This window comes from Chrysemys picta, chromosome 2 (genome assembly GCF_011386835.1).
Source record: "Chrysemys picta bellii isolate R12L10 chromosome 2, ASM1138683v2, whole genome shotgun sequence".
Lineage (NCBI taxonomy): Eukaryota > Metazoa > Chordata > Testudines > Emydidae > Chrysemys > Chrysemys picta.
The window spans coordinates 286220179-286235315 of NC_088792.1; the positions used below are offsets into that span (position 1 = coordinate 286220179).

Below are 15137 nucleotides of genomic sequence, written 5' to 3' on the forward strand. Positions count from 1 at the left end.
AAGGGGGTAAGTGTACGTGATTCACGGAGGACCATGTACACACACAGAGAAAGCAGATAGATCACATGGGACACAATCCAAACAGAGAGTCGGATCCACAATGGAGCCAACCTAATTTTCACCAGAAGACGATCTAGCCCTGAGATGGGCATTACAAAACCCTTCTTTGTGGGTGTGAAAACTTTCCTAGCCTTTGTTTTCAGAGACACACTTTTAAAGTCCTATCAACTCCAATCGGGCTGCTGTCACGCGGCTTCATTTTCAGTCGCTCGCTGAAAGAGTTATTGCTTCGGAGCTAATGAGTCTCAAGTCATTATGGTGGGGGAGGGGGAAGCCCCTCTCCTAGAGTGAAACCCCTTTCCCTCACCAACTTTTCTGCTCTCCTTATTTAGTAACACCCACGGGCTTGGGCCGGGACTGCTGGCTGAAAACGCAGAGGTGGGGGTTAAGGGTGGAAAGATGCAGGGGAATTACGAGGGACTTCTACTGCAGGGGCTTGAGACCCAGCATGGACTAAGAAAACATTGGGGATCGGACAACCCACAGTCACCGTCTCACAATGAAATGGGGAAATTAAACTAGAATTGAATAAAAACTAAAAAAAAAAGGCTTCAGGTCATCACCACCAGGGAAGGGCCCTGAAATAAAACAAAACAAAAAAAATAGGCAGAACAGCAAGTGGTGCAATTTACAAGACGAAATTCGCTGATCAAAGATGGTATCCGTCCCCTTGCTTTAAAAGGAACAGCGCCAGTTTCCTTCCCAAAAGGCTTCCTCGTTGTTAACACTTGTGGCCGTTCATCAAATCCGAACGACTGACCCAAGTCCAGCACAAATTACACCTACCCAGGCCCTGCCCTGTCCATTTGAGAGAAACCATGCCATTAACACTGTCCAAATCCCCGTGGGGTGTTGGGGGGGGGGGGGGGACTTCCATATGGCAAAAAGACACCAAGAAGATAGAAAACAATTCTGGGATGGACGGACTGACGCGTTTCTCCCCCATCTTTGCCAGGAACACTCGCGAGCTCAACCTGCACAGGCAGGTTTTGCAGTAATCTTACATTTTTACTTTCCTAGAGAGCGTCTTTCTATATGTTCAGGGCCCAATCCTGCTCCCACTGAAGTCAGTAGCAAAATTCACCAGGATGTCGGAACAGAATCAGGATCAGGCCCTTATCTATACAGCATAGGGATCTCTCTCTCTCTCTGTGGATATTAAACCTCTGGATTTTGAGATTCCAATCTACTCTGTAGCGGACACACAACAATCTCTCTCTCTCTCTCTCTCTCTCACACACACACACACACACACACACACACACACACACACACACACACACACACACAGCCTGCAAATCCACAAAAAAGTGGACTTTGTCAGGAATCTCGCTGTCCATATCATGAGGCAACAAATATTTGCCTAAAAAGGAGCTGAACGATTCGGGGAGAGAAATGCCGACAATATTTAGGACGGTGGGAGGGGATCGAACTGGAAGGGAAATTAACAAGGGGAGAAATTTAGGCTGAGTATTCAGGGTGGATGCCCCCTCGCTTGGGTTAGATAAACTAGGCTGGATAAAGCACTAGGGAAAAGAACAATACAGACCAAGCCTGTCCTGGCCAAGAGAACAAACTGGATGAGCTAATCAGTCTTTCCCATCTTTAACTTCTGTGACTGATCTATAAAAGGTGCCAGACAGGCAGTTGCACCAGCAGCATTGCCACGCTCCCATTCACCCTCCATCCTCAGTCCCAGCGTCACATTTATTGCCATTTTCCCCTCCCATTAAATAAAACTGGTGCGATGCCGAACAGATGCCAAGCGTCCATTTCAGCTTCCCTCAAGCAAAAAAACCCTTCTTCCTCCAGGCCAAGGAGACTCTCCTCGGGGAACGGCTTTCCAACTCAGCACCCTGAAACGGAACCAAAGCCTCCAGCAAACGATCCACTTCGCATCTGCAAAGTGAGAGCAGCACAAAGTCTAAAGCAAGCCCGTCAGACTCAGAGAAACTGGGGAACAATTCAAAATCAGACTCTGAAAAAGGGACCCGGGGGGAGGGGGGGAGGAATTTGTGCCAAAGCAGAAGCCTTCTGGTTTATTTTTTTAAATATTTAAAACACTCAGATTTTTTCCCATTTGTTTAGCACAAAAAAAAAAAAAACAATTAGTACTGGGGATTTTAATTGGCACCCAAAAGATTCCCTCCCGTGAGGATCGCCACTACAGGCATGTTTAACAAACAAATTAAATCCACTATATTTCTGGTCATTTTATAGTAATTTAAAGCCATTCACTGCTTGTTCTTCTATTTTTAAAGTGCAGTTTAAAATATTAGTTTGGGGAGGATTTTTTTTTAATTAATTAAAAATTCTTAAACAATATCCAAAAGGGGAAATGAAACCATTTATTGCCATTTAAAATAAAAGTCAGTCAATGGACTGATTTGGGTATGAGAGAGAAACAACATTAAACACTATTGAGAGCATTCGTTTGGTGTGGAAATAATTCTTTGTTTAAAAAGAAAAGGATTTCACTGATAAGTGCGGAAAAAATGCTCCGATTTCTGATCAAATCCTTTATCATTCTAAATCTCAGGACTCTGAAAATTAAAATGGAGATCTAAAACATGCACTTAAAAAATGTTCAATTTAATAGTCCTTTTTAAAAAACAAACTTTTTAAATAAAGCATATCCCATCTATTGAATGATTCAGATAAAGTGTTTCTGATTTTTTTTTCTTTCAAAGTGTAAAACCACCACTTAATTCCAACGAATCTCTCTCAAAATTTAAATTTTCAGCATTTAAACAAAAAATAAATCAGGCTAATAAACTGTGAGGTTTTAAAATTATTTCACACCAAATCTTTGGAATGAAAAAGTACCAGAAATAGCACTAAAATGTTTTCAAAATTTTTCCCTCAGAGGAAAACTTGGGAAGAAAAATTATGAGCCTAAACGTATTTTTTTTTACCATTAATATCTTGCTTCTCCAAACACGCCAACTGTATTTTTAAAGTGCTGCCCTTTAAACTAAACTAGAAAGCTAAACATTACGCAGAAGAATAAGAAAGTGCATCTTTAAAAATGGACAAAATATTGATGCATTTGTTAAAAAAAAAGTGTCAATTTTTACCATGCTTTCCAAATATATCAATTTCTTTGGTTAATTTTTTAAACTGGAAAACGAATTTTTAATGTGGGAGTTTACACTGTTTCATCTACAGCCACCAAAACAAAGTTAAAATAATTTCCTAACTATTCATTCAGTCCAAGGTTTGCAGTTGCATATATTTCCCTGCCTTTGTATTTAAACTCAAACTCACATTTGGATTAATCCATCACATTTCATTCTGGTACACAAAGCAAAGAAACGAGTGTGCTTTCATTTCCCCCAAACATCTAATCCGAAAGAGACAATCACCACTGTCACCAGTGCAAAAATTTCAAATGATGTCCCCTCCCTACAAAAACTAGGAAGGCAAAAAAAGATAGGTATGTCTAAAGAGATTTATTTTTCGTTCGTCCGTAGCAAATGAAAGCTAAAATGAATTTTTGCATTGATGCTGGAACACAAAGGAAACAATTCAAAGAACAAACAAAAAAAAGATATAGGTGTTTTTGAGGTTGCAATAGCCCACAAGGCTCAACAGCAGTTTATATAAAAAGACTTAACTGACGCTCTAGATGAATACAAGTTCTATCTTGATGCAACACAGTTAAAACCATCAGAAATTGAAACAAACTGGTTATTTAAAATGCTTTGCACAAGCAGCACCTAAAATGCACCAGTTGCCAAAGTTCACACGTGGTTTGTTTGTTTTTAAGACTTTTACAGTTTTCCCTAAGAGTTCCTTTTTTAAAATAAGTAACTTGTTAAAAACCCTAACTGCTACGCATTTTTTTTTTTACTTTCACACAAAGCGTAATTGCAAGATTATTTCTTGCAAAAAAAGAAAAGCCATGTGCATTTTCTTTTCTTTTTTAAAATCATCAAGGTTAAAATAATATTGTTTCCCAGGGGTTAATAAATAAATCTGGTGCATAGTGATATAGCAGCCAACTGATTGCAGTCCATATATTACTATATTGCCTTTCAGGTCATCTTAGAATGTTAACTTTTTCCCAATATTTTTAACAGCATAGATAATTTTAAATCTCTATAAAACAGCATTATTTAATCCAATTGATTCCTGTATATAGTGCATTCGGCTTTTTCAACATAATTAAATTAATTAATTCTTATATTATTTGCATGCTATTACATACAAACTTTCATTAAGACTTGTGATTTTTTAAGCTTTTTTTTTTCTTAAATCACCAAGCAAAATATAGGCTCAGAAAAAAAAAAAAGGGCAAAAACTAACTAAATTCTACATATGTACAAGTGGACACCTTTAAATAAGTTACGTCTGGCTCAGGTTTCCTTTTTAAAACAACAACAAGAATTATTAGTAAGAAAAGGAAGGAGATAAAAAGCAAGTAAACTCAACTCTTTTTTGGAGTCTGAAGTCCCAAGATATATATTCCAGTCCCTTTTGTGAGTGTTTTGCTGCACTGTTCCACTGAGAGAGAAAACATCCCTTTGCAAACATGTTAAGACTATTTGTTATTTAAGATGCACCCAAAAAAGAGTGCTGCAAACTAAAAACTGACCGTTGGGAAAAAACAAACAAAAATATTACCAAGAAAAAAAAAAACTGGATCATGCGTTTTCTTCATCTGTTCTAGTAGAAAAGAAGGGGAGATTATTGAAATACCATACATGTCCTGCATGCAGGATTGCTTAAAAAGTCTTCTAAGAACCACAGCTAAGTGGCAGAGTTCCTTGGATGCTGCTTTATGAATGAGTACGATTATTAAGAAGGGGATATAGGAGGATTTCATTATGATGCACTTTTTCTCCCCAAACGATTTTGGTTGGTTACCCAGTTTTCCAGGAGAAAAAACAAAAATTTCAGAGGTTTGCTCATTTCCCCCCTATTGCTTCAAGTCTTTGAAAGTTCAGTTTGTCTTTCCCACCAGCCAAAGCTGTGTCTGGTGGTGAGGGGGGTGTTTTTTAAGTTTTCGGGATCACAATGTTTTAAGACTCAGGAGTGAGCGTGTGACGGTGTTTGGAGGCGGCTCGCACCTTGCTGGGGTCCAAGTCCCAGCTCGGGTTCTCTCTTTGCCTAGAGGATGCGCTGGGGGAAGTCGCGGGGCTCTTGCAAGGGGCAGGACCCCGGGGCTCCGGCTGGCCCGGAGGCGAGCTCGCGGCGGGGCGGAGGCGTTGGTGGGCAGCCCCGGCGGGGAGGGAAGGAGACGCAAGCGGGGGGGACCTGGCCCTGCACGGGGTGCGCGCCTGCTTGGGGAGTTTGTGGGCAGCCCGGAGACACACACACAAACACGAGTCTATGTACAGCAGCCAGCCCCTCTATGTACACGGCGGGCGAGTCCCGGGGGGAGCTGGGGAGGGCGAGGACCCCCCCGTTCCCCGTTCACATGAAGAACTCGGCCGAGGCTTTGGGGGCGGCCTGGGGGGGCGGCTCCCGGGGGAAGCCGCGGCCAGCCAGCTTCTCGTACTTCTCTTTGTACAGGTCCCGCTCCTTGGCCAGCCGGGACACCTCCTGCTTGAGCTGCTCCACCTGGCCCTGCAGCTGGCACTTCTCGTTCTCCAGGATGTGCCGCTGCTGGACCCGTTTGTAGCGGCAGGACTGGGCGTAGCCCCGGTTCTTCAGCGTGCGCCGCTTCTGCTTGAGGCGGATCACCTCCTCCTTGCTGAAGCCCCGCAGCTGGCGGTTCAGCTCCCGCACCGACATGCTGACCAGCTGCTCGTCCGAGAAGCGCTCCTCCAGCCGCAGGTGGTGGTGCGGGTGCGCCGCGTGCGGGTGGTGCGGGTGCGCCGCGTGGTGGTGGTGGTGGTGCGGGTGGTGGTGGTGGTGGTGCCCGGCCGGGGCCGCCTCCTCGCCGGGGAAGCCCTGGCCGCGGAAGCCCTCGTAGCCGTGCAGCGGGTGCGGGTTGCCGATCAGCGCCTCCACCGCGTCCTCCGGGGTGAGGTTCAGCGCCTCCGGGTTGAGCGGGTGCTGGTAGCCCGACATCCAGTAGAGATCCTCCAGCGGCGCCTTGCCGGCGCTGCCCGGGTGCGGGGCGGCTCCGGGGCCCGGCTGCCCGCCGGGGCTGGGCGCGCAGAAGCTGGGCGAGGAAGGCACCGAGGAGCAGGGGGTGCTGAGCGGGGTGGAGGAGAGCGAGCCCGCGGGCAGGCGGTGGCAGAAGCGCTCGGCCTCGGGCGGCTCCTTCTTCACCTCGAACTTCATCAGGTCGAAGTCGTTGACGTACTCGATGGCCAGCGGGCTGGTGGGCAGCTCGCCGCTCATGGCCAGCTCCGAGGCCATCTCAGTCCATGCACCGGCGGCGCGGGGCTGGCCCTGCCCGGCGGGGGCTCGGCTGCGCCCGCCCGAGGGGCCCGGGATCTCCCCGGCGCAGCCCGCCTGCAAAGCGGGGAGCCGCTCGCTCGCCTCCCGCGGGAGCTGGGACGGGGCCGGGTTACTAAAGAGATCGAGTTGGTTGTGCCCTTCAAAGGCTCGGCGGGGAAAGTTGCACCCGGCGCATGGGGGGGAGCCGCAGGCAGAAAGCGACAGACACGAGCGCGGGGGGCGTCTTCGGAGAAAAGTTGCGCTGCCGGGGAATCCGGATCGGAGCCGGGCCGCGCCTGGTCCCCGCACCGTGGGCAACTGCTCTTGCACCGGGGGCTTTTTGGTGCCCGCCTCGCTCTTCTCGCCTCCGGCTTGGCTTTGCAGACAAGAGCCCCCCGCTCTGTGCCTTGCCACCCCCCGCTCCCCCGGCTCTGCAGGCAAGGGGCAGCAGCCCTCTTCCCCCCGAGGCTGACTGCTCAGTGCAATGCCCCCCCCCGCCAGGACACAACGCTGGGCAATCACCACCGAGGGGGTCTCTGCCTGTGGCCCCCGTCCCCTGCGCCCCACGCTCAGCTGCGGCACCGCCCACGGGCCCGTCTCCCGCTTTGCCAGTACTGAAGTGCTGAATGGAGCACTCTGCCTTTTATAGGGAGCAATGCCTGGCCCCGCCTCCCCGGGCGGGGGCAGCCGCCTCCCCACCTATAACAGCCAGTGCAATTTGCCTATCCCTATAGCAACCCTGGGGCCAGCTGTCAGTCTCCTGCGGGAACAGCTGTAAGGGAGGGGAAAGGGAGGGCAGGGAAAAGGTCCCTCCAGTGGCCATGCACAGGAATAGCCTAAATAGAGCTAGGACTCTACTCTCGTGGAAGGGGCTGCTTCCCAGCCCCCCCACTTCTCACAGCAAATCCAAAGCCCAGGGCTCCTGGCACACGGAGATTCTCTGAACAATTAGTTTAGCCTTAAATGCACACCACAAGCCCAGGCATTTTTATTTTACTGTATGCAAAGATCTAGTCTAATAACAGTCTCCCTTTGAATTCATCAGCCCCAGGGGCAACGGGAAGAAATAAGTTTGACAATAAAGACAGATTTCTGGGCCCTTCAGAGCCAGCTCTGCTCCTTTACCAGGACAGTAAAACTGGGTTTTCGCTTTTTAACCTTGCTGTGCACCCGCAGGAAAGGTCAATGCAACTCTTCCTCCCACCCCCCCCACAAACCCATCCTCATGCCACTCCCCCACCCCCACCCCAACACAAATACATAAGCAGGCAGGCACACCCCAAGTGTGTCCAGGTTTGTGATGCTGTTACCCATAATAATTATAATCCAAAAGACACCTGCTCCGATACGCCCCACAGTTCTCCCAACGCATCTATGGGGATGTAAAAATGACTTGCAAACCACACACCACAACACAGATGCACATGGCAGGGCAATGCATCCTCCCCCCACCCCCACCCCCACCCCCACACACTGTCTGTCTCTCACACATACACACACACACCCCTACCTCTGCATTCCTGGAGCTCTGTACAATAAAAAACACAAACTTCAATACACATATTGCATCTAGCTCCGTAGGTGTACTGGGAGATATCACATACATCTTAATACCCACAAATTGCACACATCCAAGACACATTTCAATACACACTAAGTGCCACACCAATTGACACACACCCCGACATGGTATTTTTTCCCAGTACCCCAAAGGACAGCAAGCAGCCCAGGGATACATATAGGCCCTGCCTACACACACACACACACACACACACACAGGTCCAGTCCACCTGCCTCAAATCCCACAACCAGTACATACAGGCTGACAAACTGCAATAACCAAAGGTTTCCCTCTCTGAGGGTAGGCAGTTCCCATGTCATACGTGTTGGCAGGGGGATTCGTTGGGGTTGTCGTAAGCTGGTTAAAATGCCCTGCCTTTGCTCTCAGCAAATTGTAACTTTCCTACCAGGCCTCGGCCAAGCAAAAGGAAAAACCCTCCCTCAAAAAAGAAGGGAAAAACCCAGAACGTGGCTTATTGATTTCAAATATCTGCAGTGTCAGATTTCGCATGAATTAGAGTCTAACAACCCAGCCCGCTGCAGGGCTCGTTGTCTCTCCATCAATCCCGCGTTCCCTGGGCCAGCACCAAACCCGCTCCCCTGGTGCGGCTGGCTGGCACACCCACCAAATCCCGTGCCAAAAATCCTCTAGCCACTGGCCAAAATCCCACAGCCCCAGATTTAGCCAGGGGGGAAATAACACAGCCACGCAGTTCCCATTCCCCTCACCAGTGTCAGTTCACAGAGATAACGGCAGGATTTCCAAGTGGGGCGATTCACTGTTCGTTTCACACTGCTAACCCGGCGAGGTCGGGATTCATCTCTTTTTGCCCACACCACACAGCTGAGTCAGGATCAGGGGCCGAACCCCAGCGTGAAGGCCCAGAGACCTTGTCCGTTGCTGCTCCAGGAAGAGTGCCCGTTCGTTCCATGCATGTGCCCAGTCCACCCTGCAGGCTGGGCAGAACAAGCAATGGGGTGGGGTCCTGGTGTCAGAGAGGCCAATCAGGAGCGTACCTGGACTCGGCTCCCAGCAACCATGCTTGGGGAGGGAGCCCTTGGCCTGCACTGAGGGTTTGGGGCTGGAAGCGCGTCCATGGGAAGAAAACCAGAAGCTCCCAGGTCTGACCTTACTATAGAGTTTCTCCACAATTTAGGGAAAGGATCCCACCCTGAGGGAGGAAAATTATCCCAGCACAGTGTGTCCCAAGCCAGGTTATATGATTCTATGATCACTACTGGAAGGTGCAGGGTCCTCTGGACTGTTTATGTAGCTTATCCATTCTCCAGCCATGATCCATGCTGCACGGGTGAGCTTCAGAGCTCACCATGGTGGTCCATGAACAAAACATATTGAAAACCATAGAGCAGGGGACTGTGGGAGAGGGGGCTGATGGTCCCTTGAGGGCTCTTAAACTTGCAAAGTTGTCCACACTGTGAAAGAGCTGGGTAGTTTCTGCTCTGCCATATACTGCGGTGCACTGAGAACCAGGGGGACAGAATGACTGGCAAGGAGAGGAGAACTGGGAGTCAGGAGAACTGGGTGCTACATCCAGTTCTGCTGCCCAATGGCTGTGTGACCCTGTGAGAGTCACTGCACTGCTGTGCCTCAGTTTCCCCTCCTATGCAATGGGAATAATGAGATACTTACCCAGCTTTATAAAGTGCTTTGAGATCTACAGATGGAAGAACACTAAAGTATTAATAGATTAAAGGAATTGAAGATTAAAAGGGATTGAAAAAATGGGGACAGATTAGTTTAGAGGGAGACAAATAAGAAGGGGCACAATAGAGGTTTGGAAAATAAAGAATGAGAGAAAAGTGGTGAATTGGGCGCGCCCCCTGTTTAGTCTCTCATATGCAAGAGCAAGGGGGTGTCCAATGACACTGAAGACAGAAAATTTAAAATGGCTAAAAGGAAACACTTTCATTCAGTTCCTGGTTAGCCAGTGGAACTCACTGCACCATGATATCACCAAAGTCAGGAGCCGAGCAGGATCCAAAAAAGGACTGGAGAGTAGTCACATGAGGTCCGATTAAACATAAAGGAATGATCTCTGCAAGCTTTAGGATATAAACCAATCACTAACTGATGAGAATCAGGAGGGAAATTCCTTTATCAGGTTAGAATCACAGGGTTAGAAGGGACCACAAGGATCAACCTAGTCTAACCCTTGCCAAGCTGCAGGATTTGTTGTGTCTAAACCACCCCAGACAGACGGCTCTCCAGCCTCCTTTTGAAAACCTCCAGTGAAGGAGCTTCCACGACTCCCTGTGCCACAGAAATGCCAGTACTGTGGCATTTCTAGTACATCCCTTTGATGCATCTAGTGCTGGGCAGTGTCAAGAGACAGGATACTGGACTAGATGAACCAGCCTGGCAATTCCTACGTTCCTAAGGCTCACTGGGATATGAAAGCCCAGCGACAGTCCGTCCGATCCCTGCAGAGTCTAACGATGCAGCCACTCCAGTAACCTTGCAAGATCCCAGCTCAGCAGTATTCCTTTAAAACAATACTCCGGTATCCTACCTTAGCGGCCCCAAGACAGCCCGACAGTAGCGCTGCTGCAGGCTGCGTTGTTTAGAAGCGTTCCTGAAGAACACTCAAATGGCTTTTAAAAATAAGGGCTCTCTGTCCTAAGCCCACCCGACGGGCTGGCCTGGATTCAGAGAGGAAGAAGCGCCCCCGCCTCGCGGCTGTCACTCGCCCCTTGATACGGAGTGAGATATCTGCAAAGCAAAGGCCTGCAGCTCAGACAGGCTCTGCACGGCTCCTGCTGGCTCAGCAAAGGAGGACGCAGCGCTTGGTTGGCTCTGTGAGCCAGAGCTGCGATCCTGCAAGAAGCCCGATTCCAACCTCAGCTGGGGTGAGGTGCAGGAGGAAGGATCTTTGTTCTCTCTTCTCCTCGGATTCCTGGGATTTGTTCCAAAAAAACCCAACCTCTCCTTGTCTTTAGCAACTGCAATGGAGGGTGGGCGCAGGGATGGGTTTTCTTCAATTAATGCTACAAGCTGCTGTATTATGGGGATGTATTATTTGTTTAACCATAGCAGCTAGGAGCCCCAGTCATGGAGCAGGACCCCATTATGCTAGGCGCTGTACAAACACAGAACAAAAAGACAAGCCCTAGTTTACAAAGTACAAGATCTTCTGGCAGATGGGCAGGGCCGGTGCAAGGAAGTTTGTCGCAAAACTTCCACCTTGCGCCCCCCCCCTGCAACCCTGTGGCAGCTCCCCACCCCACCCCTCCGCCCTGAGGCGCCCCCCCCACGGCAGCTCCCCCCCGTCTGCCCTGAGGCACCCCCTGCGGCAGCTCTACCCCCCCCCACCGGGGAGCCATGCGGCAGCTCCCCACCCCAGCTCACCTCTGCTCCACCTCCTCCCCGAGCACGCCGCCCCCGCTCTAATTCTCCTCCCTTCCCAGGCTTGCAGCGCCAAACAGCCGATTGACACTGCAAGCCTGGGAGGCGGGAGAAGTGGAGCGCCGATCATGCGCTCGGGGAGGAGGCGGCCTAGGAACGCTGTAAAAAACAAATTGGGGGCACCGCTTTTTGGCGCCCCCAAATCTTGGCGCCCTAGGCAACCGCCTAGTTTGCCTAAATGATAGTACCGGCCCTGCAGATGGGGTGCCGCAGCGTCCCAGAAAGGCCTGCCTCCTTCCCCAGAAATCCACTCTCCGGAGCTGCCCAGTCTGTGCCGTTCCACCCACACGAATTACAAATCAGAACAGCTCTCAAAAGCCATTTCAAATGGACAATTCTAGGGTAGTTCGGCACAACACTGAGCACGCCCCGCTCCAATTGAAGCATTATTCATTGGAGCTTTGGAACATTAGCTACAGTATTTGGGCACGTAAAGAGACAGCAGGAGAAATCAGAATCAAGAATACCGCATAAGCTATTAATCCCTTCATTAAATGGATTAAAAGCTGACTAACTGATAGGTCTCAAAATGTAATTTTACGTGGGTCATCATCATCGGCTCTTGGCCCTCTGCTATTTAACATTTTTGTTAATGACCTGAAAGAAACCACAAAATCATCCCCGATAAAGTTTGCAGATGACACAAAAATTGAGGGAGAGGTAAATAATGAAGAGCTCAGGTCACTTACGCTTGGTAAACTGGGGCCAAGCAAACAATATGCACTTTAATCTGGGTAAATGTAAATATATACGTCTAGGAACAAAAAACACAGGCCATGGTTTCAGGATGGAGGACTTTATCTTGGGAAGCAGGGACTCTAAAAAAAGATTTGGGGATTGTGGTGAATAATCAGGTGAACATGAGCTCCCAGTGTGATGCTGTGGCCAACAAAGCTAATGTGATCCTTGGATGTGGAAACGGGAATCTTGAGTAGGAGCAGAGAGGTTATTTTACCTCTTTATTTGGTATTGGAGTGACCGCTGCTGGAATCCCATGTCCAGTTCTGGTGCCCACAATTGACGGAGGAGATTAATAAATTGGAATGGGTTCAGAGAAGAGCCACGAAAAGGATTCCAGGATTAAAAATCTGCTTTATAGTGATAGACCCAACAAGGAGCTCAATCGATGTACTTTAACAAAGAGAAGGTTAAGGGGTGACTTGATCACAGTCTGTAAGTACCTACGCAGGGAACAGATATTTGATAATGGGCTGTTCAATCTAGCAGAGAAAAGGTCTAACATGATCCAACGGCTGGAAGATGAAGCGAGACAAATTGAGACTGGAAATAAGATGTACATTTTTAACAGTGAGGGTAATTAAGCACTGGAACAATGTACCAAGCGTGATGGTGGATTCTCCATCACTGACCATTTTAAAATCCAGACTGGCTGTTTTTCTAAAAGACCTGCCATAGGAATGACTTGGGGGCAGTTCTCCGGGCTGTGTCACACAGGGGGTCAGACGAGCTGATCACAATGGTCCCTTCTGGCCTGGTAATCTACGAAGTCCAGAGGAACTGGCTGTGCTCAGCACTTCTGAAAATTCATTCCACAGAAAGTGTCACTTTCATCTAGCACTGAACAAGGAACTTTATTAGAACAAGGAAAACTGTGTCATTCCTTCAGCCCCCCCACGCCACTTCCCTGTAGTGCTTCTGCCTAGGGCTCACCCCACAGCCCTTCCTGCCCAGCCCCGCTGGCACAGATTTAAAGAAACAGCGCATGCATCCTCCCACCCATCGCTGGAGCCTCTAAGCACTGAACCCAGCCAGTGGATCGGCAAGACTAGAAGCTCTAGTGAAAGCGATCATTGCTACAGGACGTGTGAAAGGCAAAGAAAGAAATAAAATAAAGCACAGGTGGCAAAAAAGGGAATTTGATTTTTAAAGTGCCTTCAAGTTTAAATAAGTCTGAGGCCTAAGGAAATTTGTTTTGTTTTGAAGGGAATGGGCTAGATTTTCACACCCACACACACCATTACGAATATCCAGCCCCACGGTTTTAATGTGCCGGTGATCTATAAGAGCATAGGCCATGCCACAAGTAAATCGCTGTTTTCAACAGCCCTGCGCTGGAGAGGCAATGCTCTTCCAGGATACAACACGCTCAGCTGTAAAACACCAGCTGTGAGAGTAAACTGTATGAACCCCTCTAAGGCACTGCTTCCGTTGCAGAGCAGCAATGCGTGTTCTAGGACTCTGCAACAGCCCGAGAAGTGACCGCCCCAGAGAATCCCTCCTGGCGTTTTCCGGAGCCCAGTGCATCCTGGGACATGACTTTGGGAGTTGAGCGAGCGCTGTGTGAATACCCAGGCAGTGCAGGGACAACTGGCACATATCTCACCAGCGAGGAGCTGCCGGTAACTTGAGACATAACAGGGTGGACAGGGCCTTCCAGAATGAAGGGTAGAGAGGGTCAGTTTTGCTCTGAGCTGCACCATCAATGCAACTTCAGCGGACTGGCGATTTCCAGTGGCATAATGAGGGTAGCATTTGGCCCCCCGAGTTCGGATCCAAGCTTAGCTGTCTCACCCAGCCACCTGAAGCAAGCAGCCCCGCAGACCCCCCAGCCGCTCTGCTCTACAGCTCGCTTTGGCCCGAGCAGATCTGCAGAGGCCTTTGAAAGGAGTCATGCTGGCCCGACTAACGGGGAGCCAGTCTGCTGGTCACCTGAAGCAGCCCGTGGCCAAGGTCTAATTAGTTCCCAGCTACGCCAGGGGAAGCCTCACCAAAAACCAATCTCCCCACGTCAACGGTTCCACCCGGAAATCGGAGACTCCTTTCTACACTGCCTGGAGATCCAGAGCCCAAGAGAGATGTCCATAGCCCCCCTCCACCTCAGAGACTGCCCATACTACTTCATTCCCAGCTAAACCTCTGGCTATTAAATTGACCCTTCGCGAGCTGCAGTCCGAGGACAAGTGCCAGCTTCAAGGGGGAGAAGGAAGCAAAGGATTGTGGGAAATGTGGGAGAGAGTCACCGCCGAATCGAAGTCAATGGGACTGAAAAGCATTCAGCACCGTGTAGGATTGGCCTTTGACGTGGCCGGAGCGGCTGGAGCACTGCCATCTTGTGACTGTTTAGAGATGTAGCATTCTGCCAGGATGGACCCTGCTTTGTCTCCGGCAGCCCCAAAACTGCTGCTTCGGTGAAGCTCCTGGAACAGCAGCAGGTAGCCAGGTGCCTGCACCAAAGTCCATATAACCCTTCTGCCAGGTGGAGCCAGCAGCAACCAGGGCCGGGTTCAATACCTAGGGGTTCCTTTCCATTTATACAACACAGAACTGGCTCGAGCCCCCACCTGGGACAATTACACACCAGTCCTGGGCGCCTCTGAGGGGCAATACTTCCCCTCTCGCAAGCACAGAGTCTGAGTGTAGAAAGGAAACGTTTAATGAAAGGAGGGAAGTCACCCAACACTAATTAGGGAAAATGCCACAAGCAGGATTCATAAACCTAAAACTGTGAGCAGGACGCCCACCGCAGAGTGCGTGGGGCAGAGCCTTCCGCCTCGTGTTCTTGAGTTCTACAACCAACAGTTCCTTTTCTGTGCCCCATCTGCTCCCTCACCACACCCCACTCACAGGGGTTGTCCTGGGTCAGTGAGGACCCAGGGTTCAGAGGTGCATCTGGGTGAGTTCCCCTCCCACCCAGGGAAGAAGGCACCTTGCTCGCTCTGTCCTCTGAGCACTTGATCTGGCTGGTCACCCCGCCAGCCACGATTCCTCGCCACCCGGCCGCCCCGCCAGCCACGATTCC

The 15137-nt window shown here is 49.6% G+C and overlaps 1 protein-coding gene across 1 annotated transcript; it reads right to left on the reverse strand.

Moving 5' to 3' along the window:
• Positions 1–3493: 3493 nt before the first annotated feature.
• Positions 3494–7017, reverse strand: MAFA (MAF bZIP transcription factor A). The gene has a single exon (XM_024102684.3). The coding sequence runs from the start codon at positions 6370–6372 to the stop codon at positions 5479–5481; it is 894 nt and encodes a 297-aa protein (XP_023958452.1). The 5' UTR covers positions 6373–7017; the 3' UTR covers positions 3494–5478.
• Between the last annotated feature and the right edge of the window lie 8120 nt (positions 7018–15137).